The sequence below is a fragment of the Babylonia areolata genome, chromosome 29 (genome assembly GCF_041734735.1).
Source record: "Babylonia areolata isolate BAREFJ2019XMU chromosome 29, ASM4173473v1, whole genome shotgun sequence".
Classification (NCBI taxonomy): domain Eukaryota; kingdom Metazoa; phylum Mollusca; class Gastropoda; order Neogastropoda; family Buccinidae; genus Babylonia; species Babylonia areolata.
In genome coordinates this window covers 41548706-41564570 of record NC_134904.1, presented here as the reverse complement: position 1 = coordinate 41564570, position 15865 = coordinate 41548706, and the positions used below count along the sequence as shown (strand labels likewise).

The 15865-nt window shown below is 41.0% G+C and overlaps 2 protein-coding genes across 2 annotated transcripts; both read right to left on the bottom strand.

Moving 5' to 3' along the window:
- Nucleotides 1-1333: 1333 nt before the first annotated feature.
- On the bottom strand, nt 1334-10570 carry LOC143274673 (uncharacterized). The gene is made up of 2 exons (XM_076578547.1): nt 10542-10570; nt 1334-10287 (listed from the first exon to the last, which is right to left on the bottom strand). The coding sequence occupies exons 1-2, from the start codon at nt 10568-10570 to the stop codon at nt 9384-9386; spliced, it is 933 nt and encodes a 310-aa protein (XP_076434662.1). The 3' UTR covers nt 1334-9383.
- Nucleotides 10205-14393, bottom strand: LOC143274811 (aspartate beta-hydroxylase domain-containing protein 2-like). Its single transcript, XM_076578742.1, has 3 exons — nt 13606-14393; nt 11295-11532; nt 10205-10343 (listed from the first exon to the last, which is right to left on the bottom strand). The coding sequence occupies exons 1-2, from the start codon at nt 14357-14359 to the stop codon at nt 11300-11302; spliced, it is 987 nt and encodes a 328-aa protein (XP_076434857.1). The 5' UTR covers nt 14360-14393; the 3' UTR covers nt 10205-10343; nt 11295-11299.
- Nucleotides 14394-15865: the final 1472 nt, after the last annotated feature.

The window sequence follows — 15865 nt, the reverse complement described above, 5'->3', positions numbered from 1 at the left end:
ATATTATTGTCACTGGCACCAGTCAGAAAGGTGGATATGACTTCTTTCATTGTCCGCGACAATATTATCATCAGTACCCCGCTTAGTAAATTTCGAGATGGTGAAAGACGAAGCACAACCTCAACCTGGGTCTACTGGCTTCAGTGTGTTGCAAACACACTGTGATCTTGTCACACAAGCTTTACTAGTTATTGAAGAATATACAGTCAGTGCATTTGGTAACAAAATCTGTCAGATGGTTTGCTTGATGATTTGCAGAGAGGGTGGGGATAGTTGTCGAGCTAGATGTTGCAACAAGAGGAGAGAGTGTACAGGAGGCCAAGAATAGCTCTGAAAAATACAGTAACTTTATAACTGTTTACATCTTACTACAGACTTCACTTAACTACAGACTTCACTTTACAACTGGGGACATCTTACTACAGATTTCACAAAAACTTGGGTATAACTTCAGTTTCAGTTGCTCAAGGAGGCGTCACTGCGTTTGGACAAATCCATATACGCTACACCACATCTGCCAGGCAGATGCCTGACCAGCAGTGTAACCCAACGCGCTTAGTCAGGCCTTGAGAAACTTCAGAAAGCCGGGTATGTTTCCATAAAATGTTAGAATTTTAAGAGATTATTTGGATTATGCAGAATGCATATACTGATAATTATAGTCTTCACAGGCCTCTCATGGAATGCACAAAAGATTGTTTTAGGTACACATGCGCCATGGACAGCTTGAAAACTGAAAACTTGTTGCCCGCAACAAGAAAACATCTGAGGTTATGAGCAGTGGTCATTACACTGGCTGCACACATCACTTCACCCTGCCCCTACAAGAACACTGCAAGTTTTTTACAGGTCCATAAGCTGTTTGTGAACCCAGTCCCTGTGAATTGCGTAATTGAATCTGACACAGCCACTCATTGCACATTTCCCCTTAAACAACAAAGACGGGTAAATCTTACACAGCCACTCACTGCACATTTCCCCTAACAACAAAGACGGGTAAATCTGACACAGCCACTCATTGCACATTTCCCCTAACAACAAAGACAGGTAAATCTTACACAGCCACTCACTGCACATTTCCCCTAACAACAAAGACAGGTAAATCTGACACAGCCACTCATTGCACATTTCCCCTAACAACAAAGACGGGTAAATCTTACACAGCCACTCATTGCACATTCCCCCTGAAACAAAACAACAAAGACAAATCTGTCCTACAAAAACACTTAAAAGTACTTTTTAAAAACTACTTTTATTTAAAAATTTCTTTTCAAAGGAAGCAAACAAACCTGATGCTCATTGCAGACATGATTTTTTAACAGAATAATGCATCTGTTATATTTTCAATTTATTTTCAAACACAGGAAACAATACACTTCAATAGTAATTTTCATTCACATGCAATGCATAGCGCAAAACAATGAAAGTGAGGCATAAGATCACACTGACAATACCAATGTAAGTTTGTGTGTGGGTCATGAGAACACTAAGTCCCTGGTGAAAAAGAACTGAAGGTTTTACACAATGATACTTGATAGTGCTGCACACACACATTATATCAAAACTGTCTTGGATTCTGTTGCCCTTTACACACTCTGTTCTCATGCTGAACTCAATTTCAACTGTTGGCCGCTTCATCATCATTACTGTAATGGCCACTATCACAGTATCAACATCTTGATTACTCTGCCATGTATCATCATTACTGTAATGGCCACTATCACAGTATCAACATCTTGATTACTCTGCCATGTATCATCATCACTATAACAGCCACCATCATAGTATCAACATATTGATCACTCTGCCTTGTATCATCATTCCTGTAATGGCCACTATCAACATGTTGATACTCTACCATGTATCATCATTCCTGTAATGGCCACAATCAACATATTGATCACTCTGCCTTGTATCATCATTCCTGTAATGGCCACTATCAACATGTTGATACTCTACCATGTATCATCATTCCTGTAATGGCCACAATCAACATATTGATCACTCTGCCTTGTATCATCATTCCTGTAATGGCCACAATCAACATGCTGATTACTCTACCATGTATCATCATTCCTGTGATGGCCACTATCATAGTATCAACATATTGATTACTCTGCCATGTATTGTCATTCCTGTAATGGCTATTATCAACACATTGATCACTCTGCCATGTATTGTCATTCCTGTAATGGCCACTATCAACATATTGATTACTCTGCCTTGTATCATCATTCCTATAATGGCCACAATCATAGTATCAACATATTGATTACTCTGCCTTGTATCATCATCCCAGTAATGGCCACTATCATAATAATTCATAACTTTTCTATGGCGCGATATCCAGTAGTAATGCTGCTCAAAGCACCTTACATCATCGAGCCAGATATAAACATGACATAAAACATTACAACAGCTCAATCCAATGCGTTCACAGAATGAATAAAATAGCATGATCCACCAAACAATAAAAATGTCAAGTAAATAATGCTTAGATTAAAAAGAAATACATTCCTAAAAACACATTTTTTAGACACACATATATGCGCGCGCACACTCACACTCGCACACACATGCATGCGCGCGCGCGTCCAGACACATTAAATATATCAACTGCACTAAAACAGGATTACGTGAGTATAAATATCTCCAGTATAAAACTCCATGTGGTGAACAGACTTTGGACTATCCATCGTGTTGAGTACAGAAATGTTTGCGGAAAAGGTGCGTTTTCAGATCTGACGAAGGTCTGGAGACCAGGAGCATTTCTGAGGGACGATGGCAAAGAATTCCAAATTTGCGGTACTTGATCCCTAAAAGACCTTTTCCCTGCACATTTTAAATTAGTTCTTGGGACTTTCAGTAACAGTTCAGAACTGGATCTTAGCGTTCTACATCGTTTGTACGTTTCCAGCACAGAGGAGTGATACGGGGGGAGAGATTCATCAAAATGTCGAAAGACAAGTGTCGCTACTTTATAGTGAATGCAGTACTCTGTAGGAAACCAGTGTAACTGATGCAAAAGAGGTGTGACATGATCAGATTTCTTTTTTGCTAGGACAAGTCGTGCAGCATTGTTCTGTACTTTCTGTAGTCTAATAAGAGAGGAAGATGGTAAACCTGCTGAGGTAGAATTGCAGTAATCTGGTCTGGACAGGACAAAAGTGGAAACCAACTGAGCCATGTTTTTCTCCATTAAGTATGGTCTGACTGAGGCTACTCTGCCTTGTATATCATCCCAGTAATATCCACTATCAGTATCAACATCTTGATTACTCTACCTTGTATCATCATCCCAGTAGTGGCCACTATCAGTATCAACATACTGATTACTCTGCCTTGTATCATCATCCCGGTAAAGGCCACTATCAGTATCAACATACTGATTACTCTGCCTTGTATCATCATCCCAGTAAAGGCCACTATCAACATACTGATCTGCCATGTATTGTCATTCCTGTAATGGCCACTATCAACATGTTGATTACTCTGCCTTGTATCATCATTCCTGTAATGGCCACCATCAACATGTTGATTACTCTGCCTTGTATCATCATTCCTGTAATGGCCACTATCAACATATTCATCACTCTGCCATGTAGGCATTCCTGTAATGGCCACTAACACTATCAACATACTGACCACTCTGCCTTGTATCACCATCCCTGTAATGGCCACAATCAACATGTTGATCACTCTGCCATGTATCATCACTCCTGTAATGGCCACAATCAACATGTTGATCACTCTGCCTTGTATCACCATCCCTGTAATGGCCACAATCAACATGTTGATCACTCTGCCTTGTATCACCATCCCTGTAATGGCCACAATCAACATGTTGATCACTCTGCCTTGTATCACCATCCCTGTAATGGCCACAATCAACATGTTGATCACTCTGCCATGTATCATCACTCCTGTAATGACCATTATCATACTATCAACAAATTGATCACTCTGCCTTGTATCATCATCCCAGTAGTGACCACCATCAACATATTGATCACTCTGCCTTGTATCATCATCCCAGTAGTGACCACTATCAACATATTGATCACTCTGCCTTGTATCATCATCCCAGTAGTGACCACTATCAACATATTGATCACTCTGCCTTGTATCATCATCCCAGTAGTGACCACCATCAACATATTGATCACTCTGCCTTGTATCATCATCCCAGTAGTGACCACCATCAACATATTGATCACTCTGCCTTGTATCATCATCCCAGTAGTGACCACCATGAACATATTGATCACTCTGCCTTGTATCATCATCCCAGTAGTGACCACCATCAACATATTGATCACTCTGCCTTGTATCATCATCCCAGTAGTGACCACCATCAACATATTGATCACTCTGCCTTGTATCATCATCCCAGTAGTGACCACCATCAACATATTGATCACTCTGCCTTGTATCATCATCCCAGTAGTGACCACCATCAACATATTGATCACTCTGCCTTGTATCATCATCCCAGTAGTGACCACTATCAACATATTGATCACTCTGCCTTGTATCATCATCCCAGTAGTGACCACTATCAACATATTGATCACTCTGCCTTGTATCATCATCCCAGTAGTGACCACTATCAACATATTGATCACTCTGCCTTGTATCATCATCCCAGTAGTGACCACTATCAACATATTGATCACTCTGCCTTGTATCATCATCCCAGTAGTGACCACTATCAACAAATTGATCACTCTGCCTTGTATCATCATCCCAGTAGTGACCACCATGAACATATTGATCACTCTGCCTTGTATCATCATCCCAGTAGTGACCACTATCAACATATTTATCACTCTGCCTTGTATCATCATCCCAGTAGTGACCACCATCAACATATTGATCACTCTGCCTTGTATCATCATCCCAGTAGTGACCACTATCAATATGTTGATCACTCTGCCTTGTATCATCATTCCTGTAATGGCCACAATCAACATGTTGATCACTCTGCCTTGTATCATCATTCCTGTAATGGCCACAATCAACATGTTGATCACTCTGCCTTGTATCACCATCCCTGTAATGGCCACAATCAACATGTTGATTACTCTGCCATGTATCATCACTCCTGTAATGGCCATTATCATACTATCAACAAATTGATCACTCTGCCTTGTATCATCATCCCAGCAATGGCCACTATCAACATAGTGATTACTCTGCCTTGTATCATCATCCCAGCAATGGCCACTATCAACATGTTGATTACTCTGCCTTGTATCATCATCCCAGCAATGGCCACTATCAACATGTTGATTACTCTGCCATATGGGGGTAGAAATGCCTTGGCAGGATAATACTTAAAGAAGGATAATCATGGGAACATGTTAAGGGTTTTTGCAGCAGGCTGTGTCCACACACTGTGAGGCCGGTAAATCCCAGCAATCCTGTGGATGAGCCACGTCCCACCCTCCACCTTTCCAAAAAAAGAACAAGTGTTTTAGGGTAGAGACTGGGATGGAGTGGGGATGGGGGCCCCCTATTTCTACCTAATCAAACTGGCTATGTTGGAATGGAACAGTCTGACTCGACTTGGAACATTGCACATTCATCAGCAGCATGTTGTGACACCTGAAGTATCAAGAGACTTACACAGTCAGATGTTGGAATAATATTATCATTGATACTTATCCAGTTAGTAGATAGGCCTAATTGCGAACAGCATGTAATTGGGAATGGTTTGTGTACTGCTCCACTTCGAAGCCTCACCAGACAAGTTTTACAATTTAATGTATGCTTCAGCCTCATTCTGTTACCTTAATTAATCTTCATTTCCAAAAACTAGTCAAAAAGAAGCTATTTCTGCACTCTTTCTTCTGTTTGCACACCACTGCCGACCAAGTTCACATACATGCTCTCACAATCCTAAAATCAAGGGAAGCAAGCAATAGGACTTGAACCTTGAAACAGTTTAGAATAGCTGATTTGACTGGACATGATAATGAATTGTGCATTACTGGTGCTGGCATGATAATGAATTGTGCATTACCGGTGCTGGTATGATAATGAATTATGCATTACCGGTGCTGGCAAAATTTAAGAAAGCCTGTAGGTGACGGAACATCAGTTTCGACTGGAATCTCCAAAACAGTGTCGTTTGCAATTACACTATTGGGTATTTTGATGTGAGTGTATTTGTGAACGATGGTGCACAGTTACTGAGCGCTCACAAAAAGGTGTGTGGTGTGTGTGTTTAAATATGTGTGTGTGTGTGTGTGAGAGAGAGAGAGCTCGTGTGCCCATGTGTGATAATACAAACCAACAATACAACAGTCTGGTGTGATGTTCCAATAACATGTTATGTCTAATAAGTTTGAGACCTGCTTCTGTTTTAATTGTCCACATGTACCCAAACCCACTGTTCACAATTAGACTGGCCCGTTTCCATTCATCCTCAGGCACCCCTGCTATTTCAGCTGTTCTCAGGCACCCCTGCTATTTCAGCTGTTCTCAGGCACCCCTGCTATTTCAGCTGTTCTCAGGCATCCCTGCTATTTCAACTGTTGAAAAAATGCTGAAAAGGACTCAAGGAGTAGACAAACTTTTAATAATAATAAAATAATAATAAAAGAACATTTGGTACACCCAATCTAATGATACAAAAGCCCTGGGTGCTTATGATGAAAAATACAATGACGCATGCATACTAAAAACACAAGAACACATCTGCACACACAAATAATCCTGACCCAACCCCAACAACAAAAGATGTAGAAACACACACATGCTCCTACAGGCACATCTTGGCCGTTCAATATTAAAAATAATAGAAGTAAAAAGTTAACTTGATTAACACATGAAAGTGAAGACAAGGGATTATTTTCTGATTTGAATGGCTGGAAATAAATGAGATTTCAAACAGATCTGAAAAAAGGGCAAGAAATAGCATGACAGACCGGAAACGGGAGTGAGTTCCATGCAGAAGAAACATGGTAAGAGAAAGAGCATTTTCAATATGATCTGGTTCTGTAGGAGCAAACTTTTAAGAGGCGGTCATCACTTGATGACCAGAGCTGCCTGGATGGAGAGTGGTAATGCAGAAGCTCAGAAAAGTAAGTAGGAGACGCGCAAATCATAAATTTGTAGCACAGGAGAGAGAGTTTGTAATCTAATCTTTTCTCAATATGTAACCAGTGGAGGGAATTAAGGAGAGCAGTGACAGGAGCAGATTTGGGAGAGGGGAAGATAAGCCGTGCAGTATGGTTTTGGACTCTAAAGTCTGGATAACAAGTAGTTGGGGCATCCAGTATGCAAAGAATTACAGTAGTCAAGCCTAGCCTAGATAGGACCAGGGAACAGACAAGGGTTTTTGTTGCATCCTGAGACAGAGTGTGCCAAATAGAACTTATTCTATGTAAGTCAATGTTGCAGAACAATCTTTTCATTTATTTTGGTCAGAAAAGATAGACTGGAGATGGGTCTATAGTTTTTTCAGATTTTCTCGATCAAGAGATAGCTTTTTCAGAAGTGGTATGACAACTGAATATCTAAACACCGATGGAAAGGCGCCAGACAGTCAGGAGTTGTTAATGACAGAAGTGAAATGGGGAAGTAGAATGTGAAGGCATTCAGAAAGAAGGGACGAAGGCAGGGGGTTAAGTTCACAAGTTTAAATAACAGTATTTTTGATAGTGTCATGTACAGTTGTTTCAGACACAGGCTGGAAGGCAGTGAGGGGAGATCCAGAAAACAGCAGGAGGGGGCACAGAATCAGAATCCAGTTTACAAGTTTAGTATGAATATCTTTGATCTTGGATATGAAAAAGTCAGCAAAAGCCTGGGGAAGTTCTGGTGAAACCATTCGGAGAGTCTTCAAAAAACAGTAAAGCAAAAACTGACAATTGTACAACCTGTTATCTGTACAATACACATGGTGAGTTGGTCGTCTTGACTGGATCGTTCAAAATTAGGCCAACCTACCCTGCATATCTTTGGTCAAAGACCAAGCTATATTGTTGAAATCATCTTGTACTGAACAGACAATAAACAAATGAGGAGAAGAAGAAAACTAATCTCCAAGCACATTTCAGACACTGTCATTTACACAACAGGCTGCTTACCTGGGTACAGCCAACCAGCAGCTGCCTTCAACATCAATCATTTCACTTGTCATTCATTCAGGCTTCAGTCATGTGTGCACGGGTTTTTGCACACATGTATATTAAAAGTGGATTTTACGGCAGAATTTTACCAGACATAACTCTCTTGCTGTTGTGGGTTCTTTTACATGCGCTAAGATGGCAGTGTTGGCCTCTTCTCCAAGAAAACAAGGTCTAATTCTAAGTCTGCCTAATGACCATCAGCAGAAGAGTGATGATACGGTGAGTTAGAATTTATGTTGTTGGCAGTGTAAGAGAACAGGGTGTTCCCTGGTGAGTCAGACTTAAATCAATGTGTTGTTAGTGGGGTGTGAGACTAGGGTGTCAGACTTTGTGTTGTCAGCAGGGTGAGATAACAGGGTGTCAGACTTTGTGTTGTCAGCAGTGTGAGATGACAGGGTGTTAGACTTTGTGTTGTTAGCAGTGTGAGATAACAGGGTGTTAGACTTTGTGTTGTTAGCAGTGTGAGATAACAGGGTGTCAGACTTTGTGTTGTTAGCAGTGTGAGATAACAGGGTGTCAGACTTTGTGTTGTTAGTAGTGTGAGATAACAGGGTGTTAGACTTTGTGTTGTTAGCAGTGTGAGATAACAGGGTGTCCGACTTTTTGTTAGTAGTGTGAGATAACAGGGTGTTAGACTTTGTGTTGTTAGCAGCGTGTGAGATAACAGGGTGTCAGACTTTGTGTTGTTAGCAGTGTGTGAGATAACAGGGTGTCAGACTTTGTGTTGTTAGCAGCGTGTGAGATAACAGGGTGTCAGACTTTGTGTTGTTAGCAGCGTGTGAGGTGACAGGGTGTTAGACTTTGTGTTGTTTGCAGAGTATGAGATAACAGGGTGTTAGACTTTGTGTGTTGTAAGAAGTGTGAGATAACAGGGTGTCAGACTTTGTGTTTTGTTAGCAGTGTGAGATAACAGGGTGTCAGACTTTGTGTGTTGTAAGAAGTGTGAGATAACAGGGTGTTAGACTTTGTGTGTTGTTAGCAGTGTGAGATAACAGGGTGTCAGACTTTGTGTGTTGTAAGAAGTGTGAGATAACAGGGTGTCAGACTTTGTGTGTTGTTAGCAGTGTGAGATAACAAGGTGTCAGACTTTGTGTGTTGTTAGCAGTGTGAGATAACAGGGTGTCAGACTTTGTGTGTTGTTAGCAGTGTGAGATAACAGGGTGTCAGACTTTGTGTGTTGTTAGCAGTGTGAGATAACAGGGTGTCAGACTTTGTGTGTTGTTAGCAGTGTGAGATAACAGGGTGTTAGACTTTGTGTGTTGTTAGCAGTGTGAGATAACAGAGTGTTACACTATATGTGTTGTTAGTAATGTGTGAGAACAAGGTGTTGTGTGATGAGGCAGAGAACAAGGTGTTGTGTGGTGAGGCCGAGAACAAGGTGTGTGGTGAGTGTGGTGAGGCAGAGAACAAGGTGTGTGGTGAGTGTGGTGATGCAGAGAACAAGGTGGTGTGTGGTGAGTGTGGTGAGGCAGAGAACAAGGTGTGTGGTGAGTGTGGTGAGGCAGAGAACAAGGTGGTGTGTGGTGAGGCAGAGAACAAGGTGTGTGGTGAGGCAGAGAACAAGGTGTGTGGTGAGGCAGAGAACAAGGTGGTGTGTGGTGAGTGTGGTGAGGCAGAGAACAAGGTGTGTGGTGAGGCAGAGAACAAGGTGGTGTGTGGTGAGTGTGGTGAGGCAGAGAACAAGGTGTGTGGTGAGGCAGAGAACAAGGTGGTGTGTGGTGAGGCAGAGAACAAGGTGTTGTGTGTTGAGTGTGGTGAGGCAGAGAACAAGGTGGTGTGTGGTGAGTGTGGTGAGGCAGAGAACAAGGTGTGTGGTGAGGCAGAGAACAAGGTGGTGTGTGGTGAGTGTGGTGAGGCAGAGAACAAGGTGTGTGGTGAGGCAGAGAACAAGGTGGTGTGTGGTGAGGCAGAGAACAAGGTGTTGTGTGTTGAGTGTGGTGAGGCAGAGAACAAGGTGGTGTGTGGTGAGGCAGAGAACAAGGTGTGTGGTGAGTGTGGTGAGGCAGAGAACAAGGTGTGTGGTGAGTGTGGTGAGGCAGAGAACAAGGTGGTGTGTGGTGAGTGTGGTGAGGCAGAGAACAAGGTGGTGTGTGGTGAGTGTGGTGAGGCAGAGAATAAGGTGGTGTGTGGTGAGTGTGGTGAGGCAGATCTTCACAGTGCAGTGGCAGGATGCTGGCTGCTCTTCATGGATTCCAGACATGTGAGCTGTAACAGAACAGACTGGGTTAATTCTGGTTTGGTATGGAACTTGGAAGACCTATCATGTGTAGGAAAATACCAACTAAAAAAAACAAACAAAAAAAACAAAAACAACTCCAACCCACAGAACTTCCAGGTGTGTATATTAATTATACTGAAAATGCCCCCAGCACCCCCAAGGGGTGGTGGAGGGTTTTGCTTGGCCCTTGATCCTTCTGTGGAATGCCCATCATCTTGTAGTGACCAGAGATATGGTTTGACCCATGATCCTACTATGGAATGCCCATCATCTTGTGACCAGAGATATGGTTTGACCCATGATCCTACTATGGAATGCCCATCATCTTGTGACCAGAGATGTGGTTTGACCCATGATCCTACTATGGAATGCCCATCATCTTGTGACCAGAGATATGGTTTGACCCATGATCCTACTATGGAATGCCCATCATCTTGTGACCAGAGATGTGGTTTGACCCATGATCCTACTATGGAATGCCCATCATCTTGTAGTGACCAGAGATGTGGTTTGGCCCATGATCCTACTATGGATTGCCCATCATCTTGCAGAGTGACCACAGATGGTAGTCACAAATTATCAATGCCTTCTTTGTCAACTTCCACATTTTCAGACAGTACTGTATCAACTTGAGCTGCAACTTCACAGACAGCTAAGTTAAAAAAAACCACCAACACCTTTATCTTTAACCAGATACAGTTGACAGAATACAGCACTGACCTGATGGGAGAATATTTACAACACACTGGCACAGCATGTCAACTTTACCACTGTTTGATCTCCTTGATGAAAAATACTGGTATCAATGCCAATAAATCTCCAAAACAATGTGCATGTCCATCTACTCGTCAAAGCTGTATTTCATACAGTTAAGAACAGAAACTTGAAACAGAATTATGCATTGCATTCAAATGCTTCCAAGCAACACTTTTCCTTACCCAAACTAAGGCACAGCAGTGGAATTGAAGGCATAACTGATCATGGTTCGTTGTTCAGAATCCAGGTCTGGGTGCCACAGGTCCACCATGAGTACTACTCGTGCCTCCCCACCGGCTGCCATTCCAGTCGACTGCACACCATGGAGGTAGGTCTCGTCAAAACACAGTAGCTTCCCTTGGGACCACTGCAGCGATTGGTCTGCCACTGTCAGCTGACAACCAGCTGGTGTCTGAAGACCTGGAAAAGAACATACACGCCTACAATATGTTGTGTGTTATCTGTTGCTTGTACTGAGTTCAAGTTTAAAAAAAAAAAATCTAAAAAAAAAAAAAAAAGACGAAAGAATAATGAAGCGTTCAGCAGTCCTTATTCCAATTATTATATCACACAGTCATACTCTTTTTGCTGTTGTATATTTAAAAAATGAGGAATAGGAGTCCATGTTCTCCACTTTTACTGAACTAACCTGTGGGTTGATCGCTTGATAACATTATGCAGATGTTCACTTCAACTGAAGGTTTTTGAATGGACTTGGAGTTGTTGATCACTTGATGATAACATTATGTAGATATTTACTTAATTCAACTGAAAGTTTTTGAATGGACTTGGAGCTTCCTTTCATCTGGGGAAGTCTCCTGGTACATTTCTCTGTGTCCATTAATTTACCTATGTATGTTAGCTGATGGCTAGTACAGGCAGCATTTATTAGATTTAGAAATATGCAGATTTTCTAACCTCTACATGTACCAATATATGTTAGCTGATAGGTAGTACAGACAGCAATTATTAGAATTATGCAGATTTTTTTTTTTAAACCTCTGCACATATACAGATGTACTCTTGTACATTGAAATGTGAAAAAGTTTATCTCCAGCTGACTTGTTTTTGTTTTATTCTAAGTTCTGAGGGTTGCTATGTCTCCTCTCAGCTGCATCCACCACACTCTGAGCGTGAGCACAGTTGAAAAAAAAAAAGTACTATATATTCCAGTCTGCCTTCGATTATAGGGCGAATGACCAGATCTTTGAAAAAAAAAATCATTTAGTCATTCGGATGAGACAATAAACTGAGATCCCATGTGTAGCATGCACCTATCACATGAAAATTAACCTACAGCAACAAGATAGTTATGCAAATGACCCCTTATTTGTAAAGTGCTTTAGTAAGAGTCTGGTTTCTGACTAAAGATATGTGCTACACCAGGATCCATCACTGTTGTGCAAATGACTGTGTTTGTAAAACGCTCAGAGCCTGGTCTCTGACTAGGAACAGGTGCTATATTAATATCCATATCAACCAATCAGTCGGATGCAGCATTCTGGACTAAAATCTCAAAATCCCTGACTTGCTATTTTCAACACATTGATTCATAGTTCTTTGCTATTTTATTTCAAAAATACCTAATTCACCACTATAAGTTAAATCAACTAGCATGTATTAAACAATAAATAAGTACAATAATTTTTGCTTTTACTGTTTTAGATTAAAGGTGCACCACTTCAACTGATTACTTTGTATATAATACTAATAGTAGTATTATGTCCTATTAAACCTTCAAAGGCAAAAATGTTCATGGCACTGACCACTTTTTGCTGTTCCAATCATTTGAAAGCACAAAGCAGTAATTAATGGCTTGAACCATGTGACGTGTGCCTTTCGCATTGACAAACATGCACATAGTCAAAACGAAAAAGTCCAGTATGTGTCTTTACTTATTTGTTTACACTAATTATTATTTCATATTTTTTTGGTTAATGTTTTACACAAACCTAGGGCAGGCTCCCTGGGCCTGATCAGCAGACTGGGTTTATGTGAAGGTCAGGCATTTGCTCTTTTTTTAAAGAGGGAATTGGTGTAGTGTATATGAATCAGTCCATACACTTTGAAACAACCGACAAAGAGCAAATGTTTCTGTACTTATTTCTTTGCCTCACTTAGAATCTCTGTTCAAAATAGGTGTGTGTACAATGCCCCCATAATGACAGACCTGAAACTCAATAATCTTATAATGGCAGGCCAGGAAAAGGGTGGAACCTGGCTATATCATCTTTGTATATAACATGTATTTTTAAATCTGCTAATAAATAAAAGGGTAGCTATAAAATGATTGCCATTTGTTAGTGGGCGTGAATTTCTGTTCTCTGTGTCAAGAGATCACTCAAGTCAGTTTTAACTTTTCTCAGTGTGTGTGTGTGTGTGTGTGCAATTATAGACCTATACAATGGTATGAAGGGGGCCTATTAGGATGATGGGGCAAGATGTGTGGCGTTTCAGTTCACAAAAGATCACAACTTATCCTACAATACAAACCTAAGTGGCAACGAATTCTGATATTGGTGGGACCAAAATGCATCGCAATCGTTGTCCCTGGCTCGATCACAGAAAACGCCACATTGCCAAACAGATTGTCAGTCATGGCAGCGCGCAGACTGCAGACAGTCTGCCAGGTTACTGGACAAACAGCCGCAGCTTTTGTCAGCACTCCCTGGTCCAGAAGATGGCATATTCCCCATCTACCTGTCGGCGTTTCGTTCACCTTCCAGTAGCCGGCATCAGATGCAACCCCCCCAGAGCTCATCAAATCCCCGAACTCTCTCTGGATTTCTTCCAACTTTTCCGACAACGCATTAACACCAGGGAAATCATCTGTCTCCCAAACTGGTTGTGCTCTGATACCTTTCAAATGGAAAATGAGCGGGTTTTGTTTCGTGACGTCATGACTTCTAGGGTCTTCTCCAACAAGTTGTGTCAACTTTTGATACGATGCCTGGATATCCTTCAATAACTGGCCAGCGACGGATGCCGCGCCTTCACACTGGTGGTTACTGTCACAGTATGTCAATCTGGTGCGAGCTCTCATCAGGACGTCTTTTTGTCGTCTGCAACGAACACAGTCCGGAAACTGGCATGGTCCTTCAAAACCAGTGTCGTTGTCAAGTTCGCCTTCTTTTGGTTCGGTAAAGTTCTTTAAACCTGTAATAATTTTCAGTGATATTACAAATAAAATGAAAAGTACGCACAAAGCTACGGCGTTGTTTTGAAAATCTATGTCAGACCAACTCATTATGTTTTGGTTTTCTGATGCTCTTTTCAAATGAAGGAAGATAAAGAGATCAGCATCCACTTTCTGGGGCCATACTCAATAGTTAGAGGTCAATCTCTTGCTCATGAAGTGATTTTTCATTTCGCTAACTTCCCCTGACGTTCTCTTGTTTTTATCCCTCTTATTGCTTATTTATTTATTTGGTTATTTGATATAATTTATTATGTATTTATTTGTTTTATATATATATATATATATATATTCATTTCTTTATTTTATTCATTTCTTTATTCTTTATTTTTCAAAGATTTATTTGTTTATTTATTTATTTATTTTATTTTTGTTGTTTTGTTTTTAGGTAATCATTTTTGACAAACCAAATTCTCTTTCTCAGCTCAGGTCCAAACAGATGGACTTTTAACAAACTTACAGACACGGCCATCAGTTCACTTAAGATATAATGATAGTAGAGTTGAGGTTTATGATTGATGCAATGGTAGACTGATGCAATGGTAGGTTGATTTGCAGGTTTACAACTGATGCAATGGCAAATTGATTTACGGGTTTACCACTGATCCAATGGCAGATTGATTTACAGGTTTACGATTGATGCAATGGCCGATTGATATGTGGGTTTACAATTGATGGAATGACAAACTGATTAACTGATTTATGATTAATGCAATGACAGATTGATTTGCAGGTTTATGATTGATGCAATCATAGATTCATTTACATGTTTACAATTAATTGATGCAATGGCAGATTGATTTACGGGTTTACAGTTGATGCAGTGGCAAATTGATGAATAGGTTTATTATTTAAGCAATGGCAAATTGATTTACAGGTTTACAATTAATGCATTGGCAGATTGATTTACAAAATCATATTTCTCTCTCTCTCTCTCTCTCTCACACACACACACACACACACACATTATTGTCAAAGTGTTCAAGTAAGTGGGCGACGTAAGCCAGCATGACCATATTGACATGCCTTCCAACCTAACCAAGCCTAAGCCCGGCTGACCCCTGCCAGTCCCCACTTGCATATGCATAGGTTATTGTCACTGCTCCACAGTGCAGTAGGTTATTGTCACTGCTCCACAATGCAACAGGTTATTGTCACTGCTCCACAGTGCAACAGGTTATTGTCACTGCTCCACAGTGCAACAGGTTATTGTCACTGCTCCACAGTGCAACAGGTTATTGTCACTGCTCCACAGTGCAATAGGTTATTGTCACTGCTCCACAGTGCAGTAGGTTATTGTCACTGCTCCACAATGCAATAGGTTATTGTCACTGCTTATTGTCACTGCTCCACAATGCAGTAGGTTATTGTCACTGTTCCACATTGCAATAGGTTATTGTCACTGCTCCACGGTGCAATAGGTTATTGTCACTGCTCCACAGTGCAGTAGGTTATTGTCACTGCTCCACAATGCAATAGGTTATTGTCACTGCTTATTGTCACTGCTCCACAATGCAGTAGGTTATTGTCACTGCTCCACAATGCAGTAGGTTATTG

Bases quoted from the DNA above. Each gene is read 5' to 3' on its own strand.
- LOC143274673 (XM_076578547.1), bottom strand. From the start codon at position 10,570: ATGATGGGCATTCCACAGAAGGATCAAGG. The intron at 10,288-10,541 runs GCCAAGCAAAAC...TGCACTGTGAAG, and splicing joins ATTCCACAGAAGGATCAAGG to ATCTGCCTCACCACACTCAC.
- LOC143274811 (XM_076578742.1), bottom strand. From the start codon at position 14,359: ATGAGTTGGTCTGACATAGATTTTCAAAACAACGCCGTAGCTTTGTGC. The intron at 11,533-13,605 runs GTTTGTATTGTA...GTTCTTTTCCAG, and splicing joins CAGAATTCGTTGCCACTTAG to GTCTTCAGACACCAGCTGGT.